Consider the following 12,496-nt stretch of genomic DNA (forward strand, 5'->3'; position numbering starts at 1 on the left):
GGCTGAGAGCTGAGAATGTACTTACGATGACTTGTTTCCTTTGGTTCTTTCTTGTATTAATTCACCCTTGGGGTTCACGGTGAATATCCTACAGTCTGGAACTCCAACTTGTGTGTAGGCATAGACATCCTGCAGAAGAAAATAGCAAGTGGGTGATTCCAGGCAGGAGAAGTCAGGAGGTGCTTCTCAGGCTCCTTGTAAGCCAGCAGCGCTGCACACACAGACTCGACAGAAAACGTGGAGGCGGCACAGTGCCATTGCCACCAAAACTGAGCTTTAGACAAACATAAACTACAGAGTGGTACTTGGAGAGTCAGATAACTTGGGCAGCCACCAAAGGGAAGCCAGGGGCCCTGGTGCAGAAGAGGCCAGGGAAGCCACATCTGCTCAGCTGAGGCCCGATGGCCCTGCGGAAGGTAGGCAGGTTGGGAAGTGCTAGCAAAGGGCCAGCACTGACCCTGGCTCTGGGGTGATCCAAGGACGCAGCTTAGAATTGCTTAGAAGAGGAGCCGGAGCTGCCTGAGGATAGGGAATGGCAGCCACAGAAATGATGGAAAAGCATCCTCCGTATAAATTCTGGGGCAGATCTGCACCTACAGGGCCTCCCCAGTTGCTACAGATATTTGGAACAGGTCAAGTGAAAACTGAGCGAGCAAACAGACGTGTCATTTTGCTTACAAAACTGCTCTGAGAATTGGGAGGTGGCTACGCCCCACAAAATACATCCCTCTGAATTTCACCCATATCAGAACTCAGAGGCCAGGCGATACTCACATTTGGACGGTTTCCAAAGGCAGCATAGAAGGGCTGCTTGGATGGGGCAAACAGGTTCTTGATATCATTTAGACACTCAATTTTGAACTTCTCTGGTTTCTTTTCTATCACTTCTCTAAGAAAAAAATACAAATACAATCACCAATCTCAAAATGGTCGTTTTTCCCCAGTGAGTGGTCCTAAAAAAAATTTTAGTGCTCACAACCACCCAATTTCTTCAATCCTTTGTAACTGGAATCTTTCCTTCTCCTTATTTGCCAGTCTAATAACTATGAAAATTTGAGTGGAAGTTCAGGGAAGGAGAAAACTTGACAGTTCCTAGAACATTTCTTCACCAGGCCCGCCACATGGCAGGTGAGCAGTTATGTGGCAGGACACCACCAGGAACCAGAGAACTGGGAGAGGCCTGGCAGCTCCAACATCTGACGTCTGTTCCCACACATCCCCCCACCTCGGGCCCAGCATGTGGGGCAGCAAGTTGCCTGCCGGAAAGGTACCTGTGGAAGGCGGAGAACAGACTGCTGGGGGATAGCATCAGGGGGCCCCGGGGCAAGATCGTGCCCTTGTCATTGACCCAGTGCAGGTAGCCACGGGTCATGTCGGCCATGCCAATGGCACGGGCCGAGCAGTACAGAAACTTGTAGCCGTTCCTGAAAGAAAATACACCCTGTTAGCCCACTTTCTGGTTAAGAGGAAAAAAAACCCAAAAAACAAAAAACCCTGACACTTTTCTTATTCTTTTTTTTTTGTCTCACTCTGTTACCCAGGTCAGAGTGCTGTGGTGCCATCTCGGCTCACTGCAAGCTCCGCCTCCCGGATTCAAGCAATTCTCCTGCCTCAGCCTCCCAAGTATCTGGGATTACAGGCATGTGACACCATGCCCGGCTAATTTTTATATTTATTAGTAGATACAGGGTTTCACCATGTTGGCTAAGTTCATCTTGAGCTCCTAACCTCAGGTGATCTGCCCACCTCAGCCTCCCAAAGTGCTGGGATTACAGGTGTGAGCCACCATGCCTGGCCCACACTTTTCTTTTAAAAGATCCAAATAAAGTTCCTCTTGTTTACTGTGAAAACGAAATTCTCAAATTTAGTAGGAAACTGCTTAGGATTATAGAGGTTTCACCTTTCCATGGAAAACGTGGGAAAAAATGGATGTACACGCAACTAAGGATTATGTTAAATTTCTAAGTACTGATATAAAATGTTCAGTATCTAGTCCATGAAAGCCAGATTAGAGGACAGAAAAAACCTTGGACTATCTTTAAATTACACACTGTAAAGAAAAAATACAGGGGATCTTATTTATAAAGGCAATGTGCAAGATGCAAACCACTCCATCAGACAAGAAGCAAAATTATACCCAGGTAACTGACATACTCGTAATTTTCCTATTAGGGCATTCTCAACTAATGAAGACACTGAGATTCTTCAGATCAATGTAATGTATGTATCAGGAACCCACAAAGGCCATGGCACTGCTATCTTCTCCGCAAAGGGTGCCACAAGAGAGAGCAGCCCATGCGAGAACTATTTCCCCCATGCATGCGTGCACTATCTACTCGAAGAAATACAATTTTAAGGCTGGGTGCGGTAGCTCATGCCTGTAATCCCAGCACTTTGGGAGGCCGAAGCAGGGGTATCACCTGAGGTTGGGAGTTCGAGACCAGCCTGACGAACATGATGAAACCCCGTCTGCACTAATACAAAATTACGTGCCTGTAATCCCAGCTCCTCAGGAGACTGAGGCAGGAGAATCACTTGAACCCAGGAGGCAGAGATTGCAGTGAGCCAAGGTCACACCGCTGCATTTCAGCCTGGGTGACAAGGGCAAAACTCCATCTCAAAAAAAAGAAACACAATTTTAAAATACCCAGAAAATAAACCAAAAATGACAATCAGCTATCTTGTTAAATTCTAGCTAAAAAAATAACTATTGTTCTAGCTATAGATGTAGGCAGTGCCTGAAACACAGCACCATGAGAATTAACTGAGATGACACAGGTAAGACACATGGTTCGATGTCAATGCCAGGTGCACACGGCTCCCACACCATCAACAGGAAAGGAGTGAGGAAGAACGGGAATGCTTCAGCACAAACACATGACTTATGTGGACTGAAGACTTACACCATTGTTCTATTGTTCTTAAAGCAAGCTTCCAGCTCACCAGAGCGAGTTAACATGTGGGGAGGGTACCTACTCATTGATGGAATGGTAGAGCTTTGCTATACCCTGGTGAGTCCAGTCTTTGCCCAGCTGTGGGAGAATCTGTCCCAAAGCATCCGACCTAAGACGACGGAAGAAACAGGAAAAAGGTATCAGGAATCAAACATATACAGTGTTTTCCTATTTGGTTGACTATCAGCTGCCAATAACTAACTGGTGGCGGGACACTCTTGAAAGGGGATTTAATCACAGCTTCAAGCAACTGCAAGGCCATCCCAGGCAAGTGCACCCACCGAGGTGCTTCTGAAAGCGGAGTCTCATGAGAACCAGATGTGTGTGCGCGGAGGTACCTGACCACCACACATTCTCTTTTCCTCTACCCTAATGTCAAGGGGCTTCTTTGTTTTCATATCAGAATTGAAACCAAATAACTAAATCTTTCCCAAAGTGATTTCTGACATTTGTTATGCACCCTCACCATCTCCTCCATGCAAAAAAATGTCCCCATGTGGACTAGACTGGGGACGCCTCAGGGCATGTGGCTTATAAAATGCCTTGGCTGAGGGCTTCGAGCCCAGGTGAGGAACTCCCCACCACGCACTGCCCGCCCCTCCCTGAGCACAGGGCTGCTCCCGGCCACCCATCCGAAGGATTGAGCTTACTTGGTTATTGTCCCATCAATATCAGAAATGATGATCTTGTCATTCCAGTTCCACAGGTAAATGGTCCCTGCACAGCGACAGGTGCCTTGATACTGGGTTGTAATACTAAACACAACATCATTTGGGCCATCGTGGAGCTTCAGTTTTGCCTTTTTAAAAAGCATAATAATAAAGAAAATCAGCTGAAAACATACAGTTTGAAACGATTTAAAAATTTACAGAAAAACAACTGGTGTCTCGGAATCCCAGCAAGAGACAGGATGGTTTCCATGGTGTTAGACACAGCCCACCCTGTGCCAAGCACAGCTAACAACACTGAGGTAGTCACTGCCTGAACAGTATTTTAGGGTTCCAAGGACTTCTCTGAACCCCCACAAGCAAAAGGTCTACTACTCTTCTTCCATAACTGAGAATTACTGCTTTGAGCACAGCCTGCTCTGGTCCCAGCAACACCTTTTCATACTGAAAATGGGTCAAAGTCAGGGTGGGAAATAAGAGAGGAGAAATTGCGTCTAAAATGTCATTTCTCTATTGCAGTGGCTCCTAAGAGACAGTACCTGGCTCGGTGCTGGGTTAGCTGTGTCCAACTGACTCTCAGAGATGGAGGAGGAAGGAGGTCTGGGGTGGGTGGCAGGACCCAAGCCACAGGTCCCCCAGGTGGGCCTGATAGCTCTTGGGGATGGGGGTCGTGGTTCCACTACGGATAGGCATTGACACGACCATGCCATGTGGCATGTATGCAGCTGGGGACAGGTGGACAGAAGAGGATGTGCATCAAATTAAACCATTACTAAAATAAGTCCTACTGGACAACACGCATCACGCAAGACTCACGATCTGGTCTGAGGAGAGGCGGAGAGACTTCTTATATGAAGTTGTGCTGCCGTGGCTTGGGGGCTCTGTGGGGATGGGGTCCACAGTGATGGACTCTTCGAGCTCCTGTGACCCCTCATCACTCGAGGAGTCATTCTCGGCCGGCCTGTTCAACATTAGCCCAGTTACGGAAGAGGCAACAGGGCATTTTATTGATGAGAGCTTTTCATTTAGGATCAAGAAAATAAAGATATCCTAAATCCTTTCTAGGAACGGGTAGAGTTATCCTTTCTGCCATTCTCCCATATCCACAGCTCTTCATGCCTGAAATATTCATATTGTTAACTGATAAGGCCACTTTCATAACTGGCAAGTACTTCCTTTCTGACTGCGACCTGCTGTTTTCTGCTCTGCCCAGGGAATGCCAGAAGGTCTACTGACTCGTGTTGAAAAGGGTATGTATGTTTCACAAGGTACAAATTAAAAACATAATCGTTTACAATGATTTAACAAAACCTGGGACTGGGTGCGCAGTACTTCACACCTACAATCCCAACATTTTGAGAGGCCGAGTTAGGAGGACAGCTTCAGCCAGGAGTTTGAGACCATCCTGGGCAACACAGGGAGAGCTAGTCTCTACAAAACATTTAAAAATGAGCCAGGGGTAGTGACACTTGCCTGCGGTCCTAACTACTTGGGAGGCTGAGGCAGGAGGATTGCTTGAGCCCAGGAGTTTGAGATCAGCCTGGGCAACATAGCAAGACCCTGTCTCTACAAAATACAAATTTAAAAATTAGCCAGGCATCGTGTCCCACGCCTGTAGTCCCAGCAGCTCAGGAGGCTGAGGCAGGAGGATTGTACGACCCGAGGAGCTATGATTATGCCATTGCATCCCAGCCTGAGTGACACAGTGAGACTCCAGGAAAAAATCAACAACTAGTATGAAAAATTTTAGACACCCCTTAAAAGATACAGGATGGGGGCTAGTAAGGGGCAAGAAAATAAAACCTCAGCCTTAGACACTAAAGGAGATAGGCAAGGGCTGGGAGAAGTAAGCACGCACTGGCCTGGGGGAGGTGGACAGGCAGAAGCAGGAACAGGGCGTATCGCGAGCAACTCCTCTCAGGGCTGCTCACCCTAACTGTCCAAAGAATGCTATTTCTTCCAGGAAACGAAATCCACCCAAGCCAACCTTCAGATTATTTTTTATGTCTCCCTTTGGCTCTGGATGGGATGCAGGGGAGCAGGGCACCCGGGACAACACGGTTAAAACATTCCTCATAACCCGTGCCCATACACTGATGCCACAGCTCCAGAAGGAAGCAGGGTATTTATTTTTCTAAGCTGGTGATGTTTTTTAGAAAAGCCGTTGTCATCTGCTGAGTGGCACAAATATATCACATCATGTCATATCTGTAGAAGATGTTCCCAAGAACTAAAAAAGCTGCCAAAATCAACTTAGAAGTAATGGCCCTGCTAGGAGGGCCTGAGTGCTATGAGCTGGGCAGAGGACAGGGCACCCACCTGGCACTGGCCGGCTCCTTGGAGCTGGATGGCAGGTCACTGGCTGGCGGTGCCTCAGATTTTCCCTCCTTGGATTCTGGCAGCTGTAACAGCAAGATGATAATGGCAACATGCAATTTTTTCCCTACAGATAAGCCAAGTGCATCAGCAGCCCTCTCTAGGAAAGAACACAACTGCTTTCTGAACCCACAATTTAAAAATGCTCAAAAACCAGACTTTCTCTACTCTGAGCCAAAGAATTAGAAACCTAAGACAGAAGTCATGTGCTTCTACGCAAATCACTGTCCCTACAGACCCAGAAGTAAAGCATTTTAAGGGCACCATTTCAAGTCACAGAACATAATACAAGCGACCCACACTTGTTAGGTCCCCAGCTTCCTTCTCCTCCTGGGAGTAACTCAGCATGTTCAGAAGGGACTGAAAGGCAGCCCCCATGCTGATGTGGACATGAACTTGGTTCAGGCATGACTTCCCTTCTGACATTTGAAAAACAGGTGAAAACTCCCTGAACCCTCTTTTTCAGAAGGTGTTGGGGGAAAAAACTTGCTCTGCTGCTTGTTTAGTATGGTTCTCTGGATGAATTTCCATGGAGACCTGGTGGGACAGATTCTGGTTATTTGTATCTGGAGCTGTGCAGGGAGACGATAACCTTCTGCTCCTATCTGATAGGTAATGCAGTGCAGTAGAAAGAGCACAGGCTCTGGAGTCAGACTCAAGGTCTTGCCCCAGCTCCGTCTCTCACCACTTACGTGACTTCGTGAAGCACCCACGTTTCCTTACCTGTGAAATGGCAACTCCAACATCTCTAGTGCTGAGCTACAGTAAAGGACCAAGGTAATGTATGCAAAGCACTTGGGACAGCACCTGCACGTTGTAAGTGCTCAAAAATGGAAACTGCTATATGGTAAGATCGCACTCTACAGTCCACATTCCTGTACCTGACAAAAAGGTTTTTTGAATAAATGAAAGATTCTTTTAGCCCATGGAAATGATGACCTCTAGGTCTGTTACCTGTTTGGTCATGCTTTCTCTCTTTCGCCAAAACCACCAGCGACCAGACTTCTTTGGCATCTTGTCTTTGACCCAGGACTCAACTGTGGCCTGAAAACAACCAAGCTGGGTTAGTCTGGGCAATCCATCGGCCACACAGCACCTACCTTCTATGCTAGCCTGAGGGACGGGGCCTTACTATGGAATGTGAGAACGTGAGCGATGCTCTCTCCACACCTCCCAGACTCCTCTAGCGTTTTTAACATCTCTGAGAGACAGACCCTGTCCTACTTTCATGGCAGCACAGCTCTGTGACAGCTCTGTGGCATGAGACCGCGTGGTCTGCTATGTAGGACCTTAGGGGCTAACAGGAGGGCAAATCTAATTTATCTGTCTTTGGAAAATGTGATCCTCATGAGTTAAGAGGACCAACTAGGCTGATGATGTCTTCTTGGTGGACAGATTAAAAACCAATTGTGAGCTTGTGTAGAACAGGTATGTTAGCCACCATCCGCCCTAACCACACTGATGTCAAACTTCTCTTGGCTACATCACCTTCTTCTTGCTGCTTCTTCCCATATCAACGGGAGAAAACGTTTTTTTCATTCATTCCATATTGAACTTATGATTAGTAAAATCTCTCAACTTTTACAGACCATCAGAAACTAGTATTTATAATACAAATGAAATAAAGAAGTGGCAGCCCTGCTAATTTCCTAGAGTTTGGGCATGAGATATTTTGAGTGGGTACATATGACTTTGATCTTTTATATTAAATACTAAGCTCAAGTAAAACTTTGACTAGTACCCAGTTCAGAAATATGCACATATGGATTTGTGTAAGTACTAGACGCAGTGGATGCTTTCGGAAAGGCAGCAGATGGTGGATCGCCTCACCTTAGGCAAGCTCTTCTGGAATACTTGCAAGCTAAGGATCATGGGAGCTGCCAAAGCCCAGTTATAGTAACTGTGAGAAACAAAAATTGTGCAAAACCATTACACAGTGAAAGTGAGCAAGAAAGAAGGGGAGGGAATGGGGAAGGGAGAGAGGAGAGAAGTGACATATAAAATTGTTCATTCTTTTCAATAAAGATGATCAGCTAATTTTTTGTCACATGAATAACCTTTGCTTCAAGCACAACTTCTCTGAACAGAAAAGCCGTAAAATCTATCAAACAGAGTAACATTTCAATGCTTCATTTAAAAATAAAATTGAAGCTTTACTTTCACTTCAAAGTCACTGCCCAGTGGCTAATTTATATGAGATGACAAGTCTTATAAGAAGGAAAACTTTGATAAGTAACAGTTAAAAATGGCGCTTGTAAAAAAATGACAAGAGTAGTTAACAATTATAAAAGCTGGAGTATTTACCGATTATATATCCTTATTACAAGGTTAGGATTGTCTATAAGTCCAGGGTTTTCTGCAAATTCGTGGTAAGTAATGATATGCTCCATGAATTTTTCTGCAATGTAAAATAATAATCAATCTGGTTAGAGATTACATAAATCCCTATATGAGAATTTATTATAATACTCTGTGCATTGCAGAAATTGCAGGCTAAAATCATCTTTCTAAAAAAACTAATTTTTGAATATTCATCAAAAGCAAAATGTCAGATGCTTTTTCCCCCAGGACAAGAAAGAACACTTCTTTTCTATTCTCCTTTTCCACTGTCTCCCAGTGAAAACAAACAAACTAGTAAAATGGGACACGCCAGAGACTTTCAAAAAAATACATACAGATGTGGCTAGAGAGGGACGGAAGACAAACACAGACAGACAGACAGACACACACGCGCGCGCGCGCGCGAAAACTCTTAAGTTCTATTCTCAGAGGAAGAAACTTTACTGGCAGGCAACGGCATAACTGGGGAATATTCATAGGGGGTCTTACAGCTTTAGCAAGCTACACTATATCAAAACATATCTTATAATTGTTTGGGCCAGGCTCAGTGGCTCACGCCTGTAATTCCAACACTTTGGGAGGCCAACGCAGGCCAATCACTTGAGGTCAGGAGTTAGGGACTAGCCTGGCCAATATGGTGAAACCCCATCTCTACTAAAAATACAAAAATTAGCCAGGTATAGTGGCGCAAACCTGTAATTCCAGCTACTTGGGAGGCTGAGGCAGGCATGACAATCGCCTGAACCTGGGACATGGAGGTTGCAGTGAGCTGAGATGGCGCCACTGCACTCCAGCCTGGGTGACAGAGCAAGGCTCTGTCTTAAATAATAAAAACAACAACAACAACAAAACACGTATCTTAGAATTGCTTGGAGAATTAAAAACAAATAAACAAACCCTAGAATTTGGCTCAAGATCTGTGAAATAAATCCAGAGTTCTTACAGAGTGAATGAGGGCTTCCCATGAATTTTTGTACCCTGTTCCTAAACCTGTATTCTCTTAGATCTAGGCTAACAGAGAACTGCTCACTTGGATTGTTTCTCCAGGTAATGTGTGTATTATTTACCTTTACTTGCCATTTCTGCCTCTTCCAATAAACTCTACCGGACTAAGTCACCAATATTTAAAACAAAGGTGTAACTTTTATATTTTACATATTTTGTATTTCTCATTCCCTCACATATTTTTTAAACTGAACATTTAGGAGGATTACAAAAAGAACGTGACCTATTTAACTTTGTCCCTAGAATGAACCACAGGCCATATCACACTTTAAATTTCTTGCAAAATATAAAGCAAACAAACATGAAGAGACAGAGAAGACACATAATGAGCTTCCTGTGACCTTGGAAAGGAAAGACTTCAGGAACACATGGTCCTGAGCCTCTGGCCATACGGTCTGCCACATCATGCCTTCAGTTTCTCTAAGGGAAAAGGAAGACATCTTTTGTGACACTAGTCATGGAAAGAAAATATTTCCTTAGAGGAAAATCAAACAGGGGCCACAGGCCAAACTGAGAAATACTAAGAAGAGTTCAGTTCAAAAAGGAAGGTTAAAAAAAAAAATGCTGATGAATTGAGGACAGATGCACACGGCACTCAGCCCAGCCTAAACGCGTCCTGACATCTCTGCTAAACTCCCTCCCTACTTCTGAGCAAGCTTTACTCTCGTGGGCCAACTCTCCAGCCTTACACAGGAAGTAAACCTCCTAATTTCTGCCAGAAAGACCCTTTACTCAGTGGACAATCAATTTTCTACAATTTCAGGGCCCTATATTCACGTCTAAGGCCCAGTGCTTTCCAGAAGGTCAGCCGGGCCCCACTCCCACAAATGTTTCAGTAACTTTACAGATGGGAAAACTGGTGCAGTGTGATGATCCCACCCTGACGGCTCAGAAAACAGGGCGGCCTGATAACTCCCAATCTCTTAATTTGAAATTAGAGCCTTCAAGGGCACACTACCTCAAAGCCACCCCATAAACAGGTGTCAATTAAGACCTTAAATGAGGGTGTAAGGGTCTGACATTACAGAATATACCTGTTACCTGCACAAAATCACTACATTTATATATCCTGAAATGGCAGGATATTGCTTACATGGCAAGTTTTAACCAAGTGATGACCAGACTGCTCTCTGAAATGAAGACGGGCACGAACACCCCACGTACCTTTTGAAATTTCTCCATTTTCACTGAGGCCCCCGCAAAGGGAGAGGGTAACGTCAGGCAAGTCCATGGCAGAATCTGAGAGGCACTCAGTGCCGCTATCTGCAGCTGCGCTTCCCACAGACTGTGGGGACTGGGAGCCGGAGAGTGTGTCAGACTCAGGCCACTGCCTGGAGCCGGGCTCCAATTCACTGTGGGCAGGGGATGGGGAAAAAGATCTGCTTTATTACAACTCCTTGAATTCCTGGGTTTACTGCATGGTTCTCTGGGGGCTCAAACCAAATAACACATCCCCTAAAAAGAACAGACGGACCTACAATCAGGCATAACTTTTCTTAGGTAGGGTTTAGAATTGTATCATAAATGACATTAAAGATAACCTAATATAGTACTAGTGAGAAAGTAACTGTGAATATAGTAAATATGTCACAAAATCACTACGATCATTCACAATAATGCAAACATTTCAACTATGGCCTTTCTGATTTTTAATTAAAGGAGTAAAACAGTTATAAGTATTTATTTACATTTCCATGATGAAAATGACAGGGTAATTAAGAAAATCTGATCCTTGGAAACCTTTGATCCTAACGTCCTAGAAAAAGCGGTGGCACTTTACACATCCTGTAGAAAATTACTGTAGTCCAAGGTTATATTCTTTAAAAACCAAGGCTTTCCTAAGTTCGCCTGTCACCTCACAAAGAAGGAAGGGGAAATTCAACGAGCAAATTCTCCAGGGGCAAGACCCACCCAGAAAAAGAAACGCAGTGAGAAATAAACTGGATGTAACTGTTCTTCCAGGAGCTAAAGATGAGGTTCCTGAATATTTTCATGTTTCAAGATAAGGCACAGAAGCCAGCTTTCAGAAGGTGATCAAGGGAAACCTTGTGCAATGAAGTGCAAATATGAGAGGGAACAATCACGAACGGCACAGCACCTTAAGTCTCGTGGTCACCAACACTTACTACTCTATACCCTTTCAATAGGTATTTCATGTCACATCTGAGATATTGAGAATTTTCAAATTCACTTATTTTATTCAAAAAGCCGGTATTTTTCATGTTGATTTAAAAAAACAATGACCCAGCGGTTTACTCGCTCTTTCCAACAAATCTCATCTTCGAGCAGTAGGTGGCAGCAGACTACAGATATGTTGTAACTAAACAGCTTCAAAAGCTGTTTCGCATTTGAATCAACAAAAAAATTCAGGTTTTTGGATATTTTTTTCTCTTAATAGCAATGCACACTCATAACCACAAAATTGAGATTAATTGGACTGACAGAATGTTCTCGGCCGGGCGTGGTGGCTCACGCCTGTAATCCCAGCACTTTGGGGGGCCGAGACGGGCGAATCACGAGGTCAGGAGATCGAGACCATCCTGGCTAACACGATGAAACCCCGTCTCTGCTAAAAACTACAAAAAACTAGCCTGGCGAGGTGGCGGTGCCTGTAGTCCCAGCTACCCAGGAGGCTGAGGCCCGGGAGGCGGAGCTTGCAGTGAGCTGAGATCCGGCCACAGCACTCCAGCCTGGGCAACAGAGCGAGACTCCGTCTCAAAAAAAAAAAAAAAAAAAATGTTCTCACTGGACACAGAAAATCAGCAGAACTGTTGTTATATTGGGGGTAAGGGGCAAGGCCAACCCTTCTGTGTTCACCACACCTGTGTCCTCTTTCTCTGGGGGCACATGGCAAGGCCCGCCTGCAGTCAGGTGTGGCCACGTGAGCACATGACCAAGCCGTGAATAAGGGATACGTGGTGCCCCTCCCCAGTGGCCCTCTCCTATGAGATGCTCATTCCTTTCTCTGCTGCCCGTAAACTCTGGACTCTGAGACCCTATGGGGATGGGAGAGCCTCAAGGTGAAAGGAGCCTGTGTTCCTGAATCCCTATGGGCAAGGCCTCCCCCGAAACACCAACGCAGCACGTTCTCACAGGGGCAAGAAACAAAATTCCATCGCGGTAGGCCAACAAGATCAGGGGTTCCACCTCTAC

General features: G+C 45.2%; 1 protein-coding gene across 2 annotated transcripts in view; it reads right to left on the reverse strand.

Moving 5' to 3' along the window:
* The window catches only part of LPIN2 (lipin 2), a 101,685-nt gene that overhangs the window by 3,740 nt on the left and 85,449 nt on the right, over window positions 1-12,496 (reverse strand). For both annotated transcript variants that reach the window (XM_011957793.1, XM_011957792.1), the window contains exons 9-19: window positions 10,508-10,695; window positions 8,303-8,396; window positions 7,829-7,898; window positions 6,953-7,042; window positions 5,942-6,024; window positions 4,439-4,583; window positions 3,605-3,753; window positions 2,977-3,063; window positions 1,272-1,424; window positions 775-889; window positions 26-129 (exon numbers count right to left, since the gene is read on the reverse strand). In XM_011957793.1, coding sequence (XP_011813183.1) covers window positions 26-129; window positions 775-889; window positions 1,272-1,424; window positions 2,977-3,063; window positions 3,605-3,753; window positions 4,439-4,583; window positions 5,942-6,024; window positions 6,953-7,042; window positions 7,829-7,898; window positions 8,303-8,396; window positions 10,508-10,695 — 1,278 coding nt within the window. The remainder of the gene's footprint in view (window positions 1-25; window positions 130-774; window positions 890-1,271; window positions 1,425-2,976; window positions 3,064-3,604; window positions 3,754-4,438; window positions 4,584-5,941; window positions 6,025-6,952; window positions 7,043-7,828; window positions 7,899-8,302; window positions 8,397-10,507; window positions 10,696-12,496) is intronic.

This window comes from Colobus angolensis, unplaced genomic scaffold (assembly GCF_000951035.1).
Source record: "Colobus angolensis palliatus isolate OR3802 unplaced genomic scaffold, Cang.pa_1.0 Scaffold45, whole genome shotgun sequence".
Classification (NCBI taxonomy): domain Eukaryota; kingdom Metazoa; phylum Chordata; class Mammalia; order Primates; family Cercopithecidae; genus Colobus; species Colobus angolensis.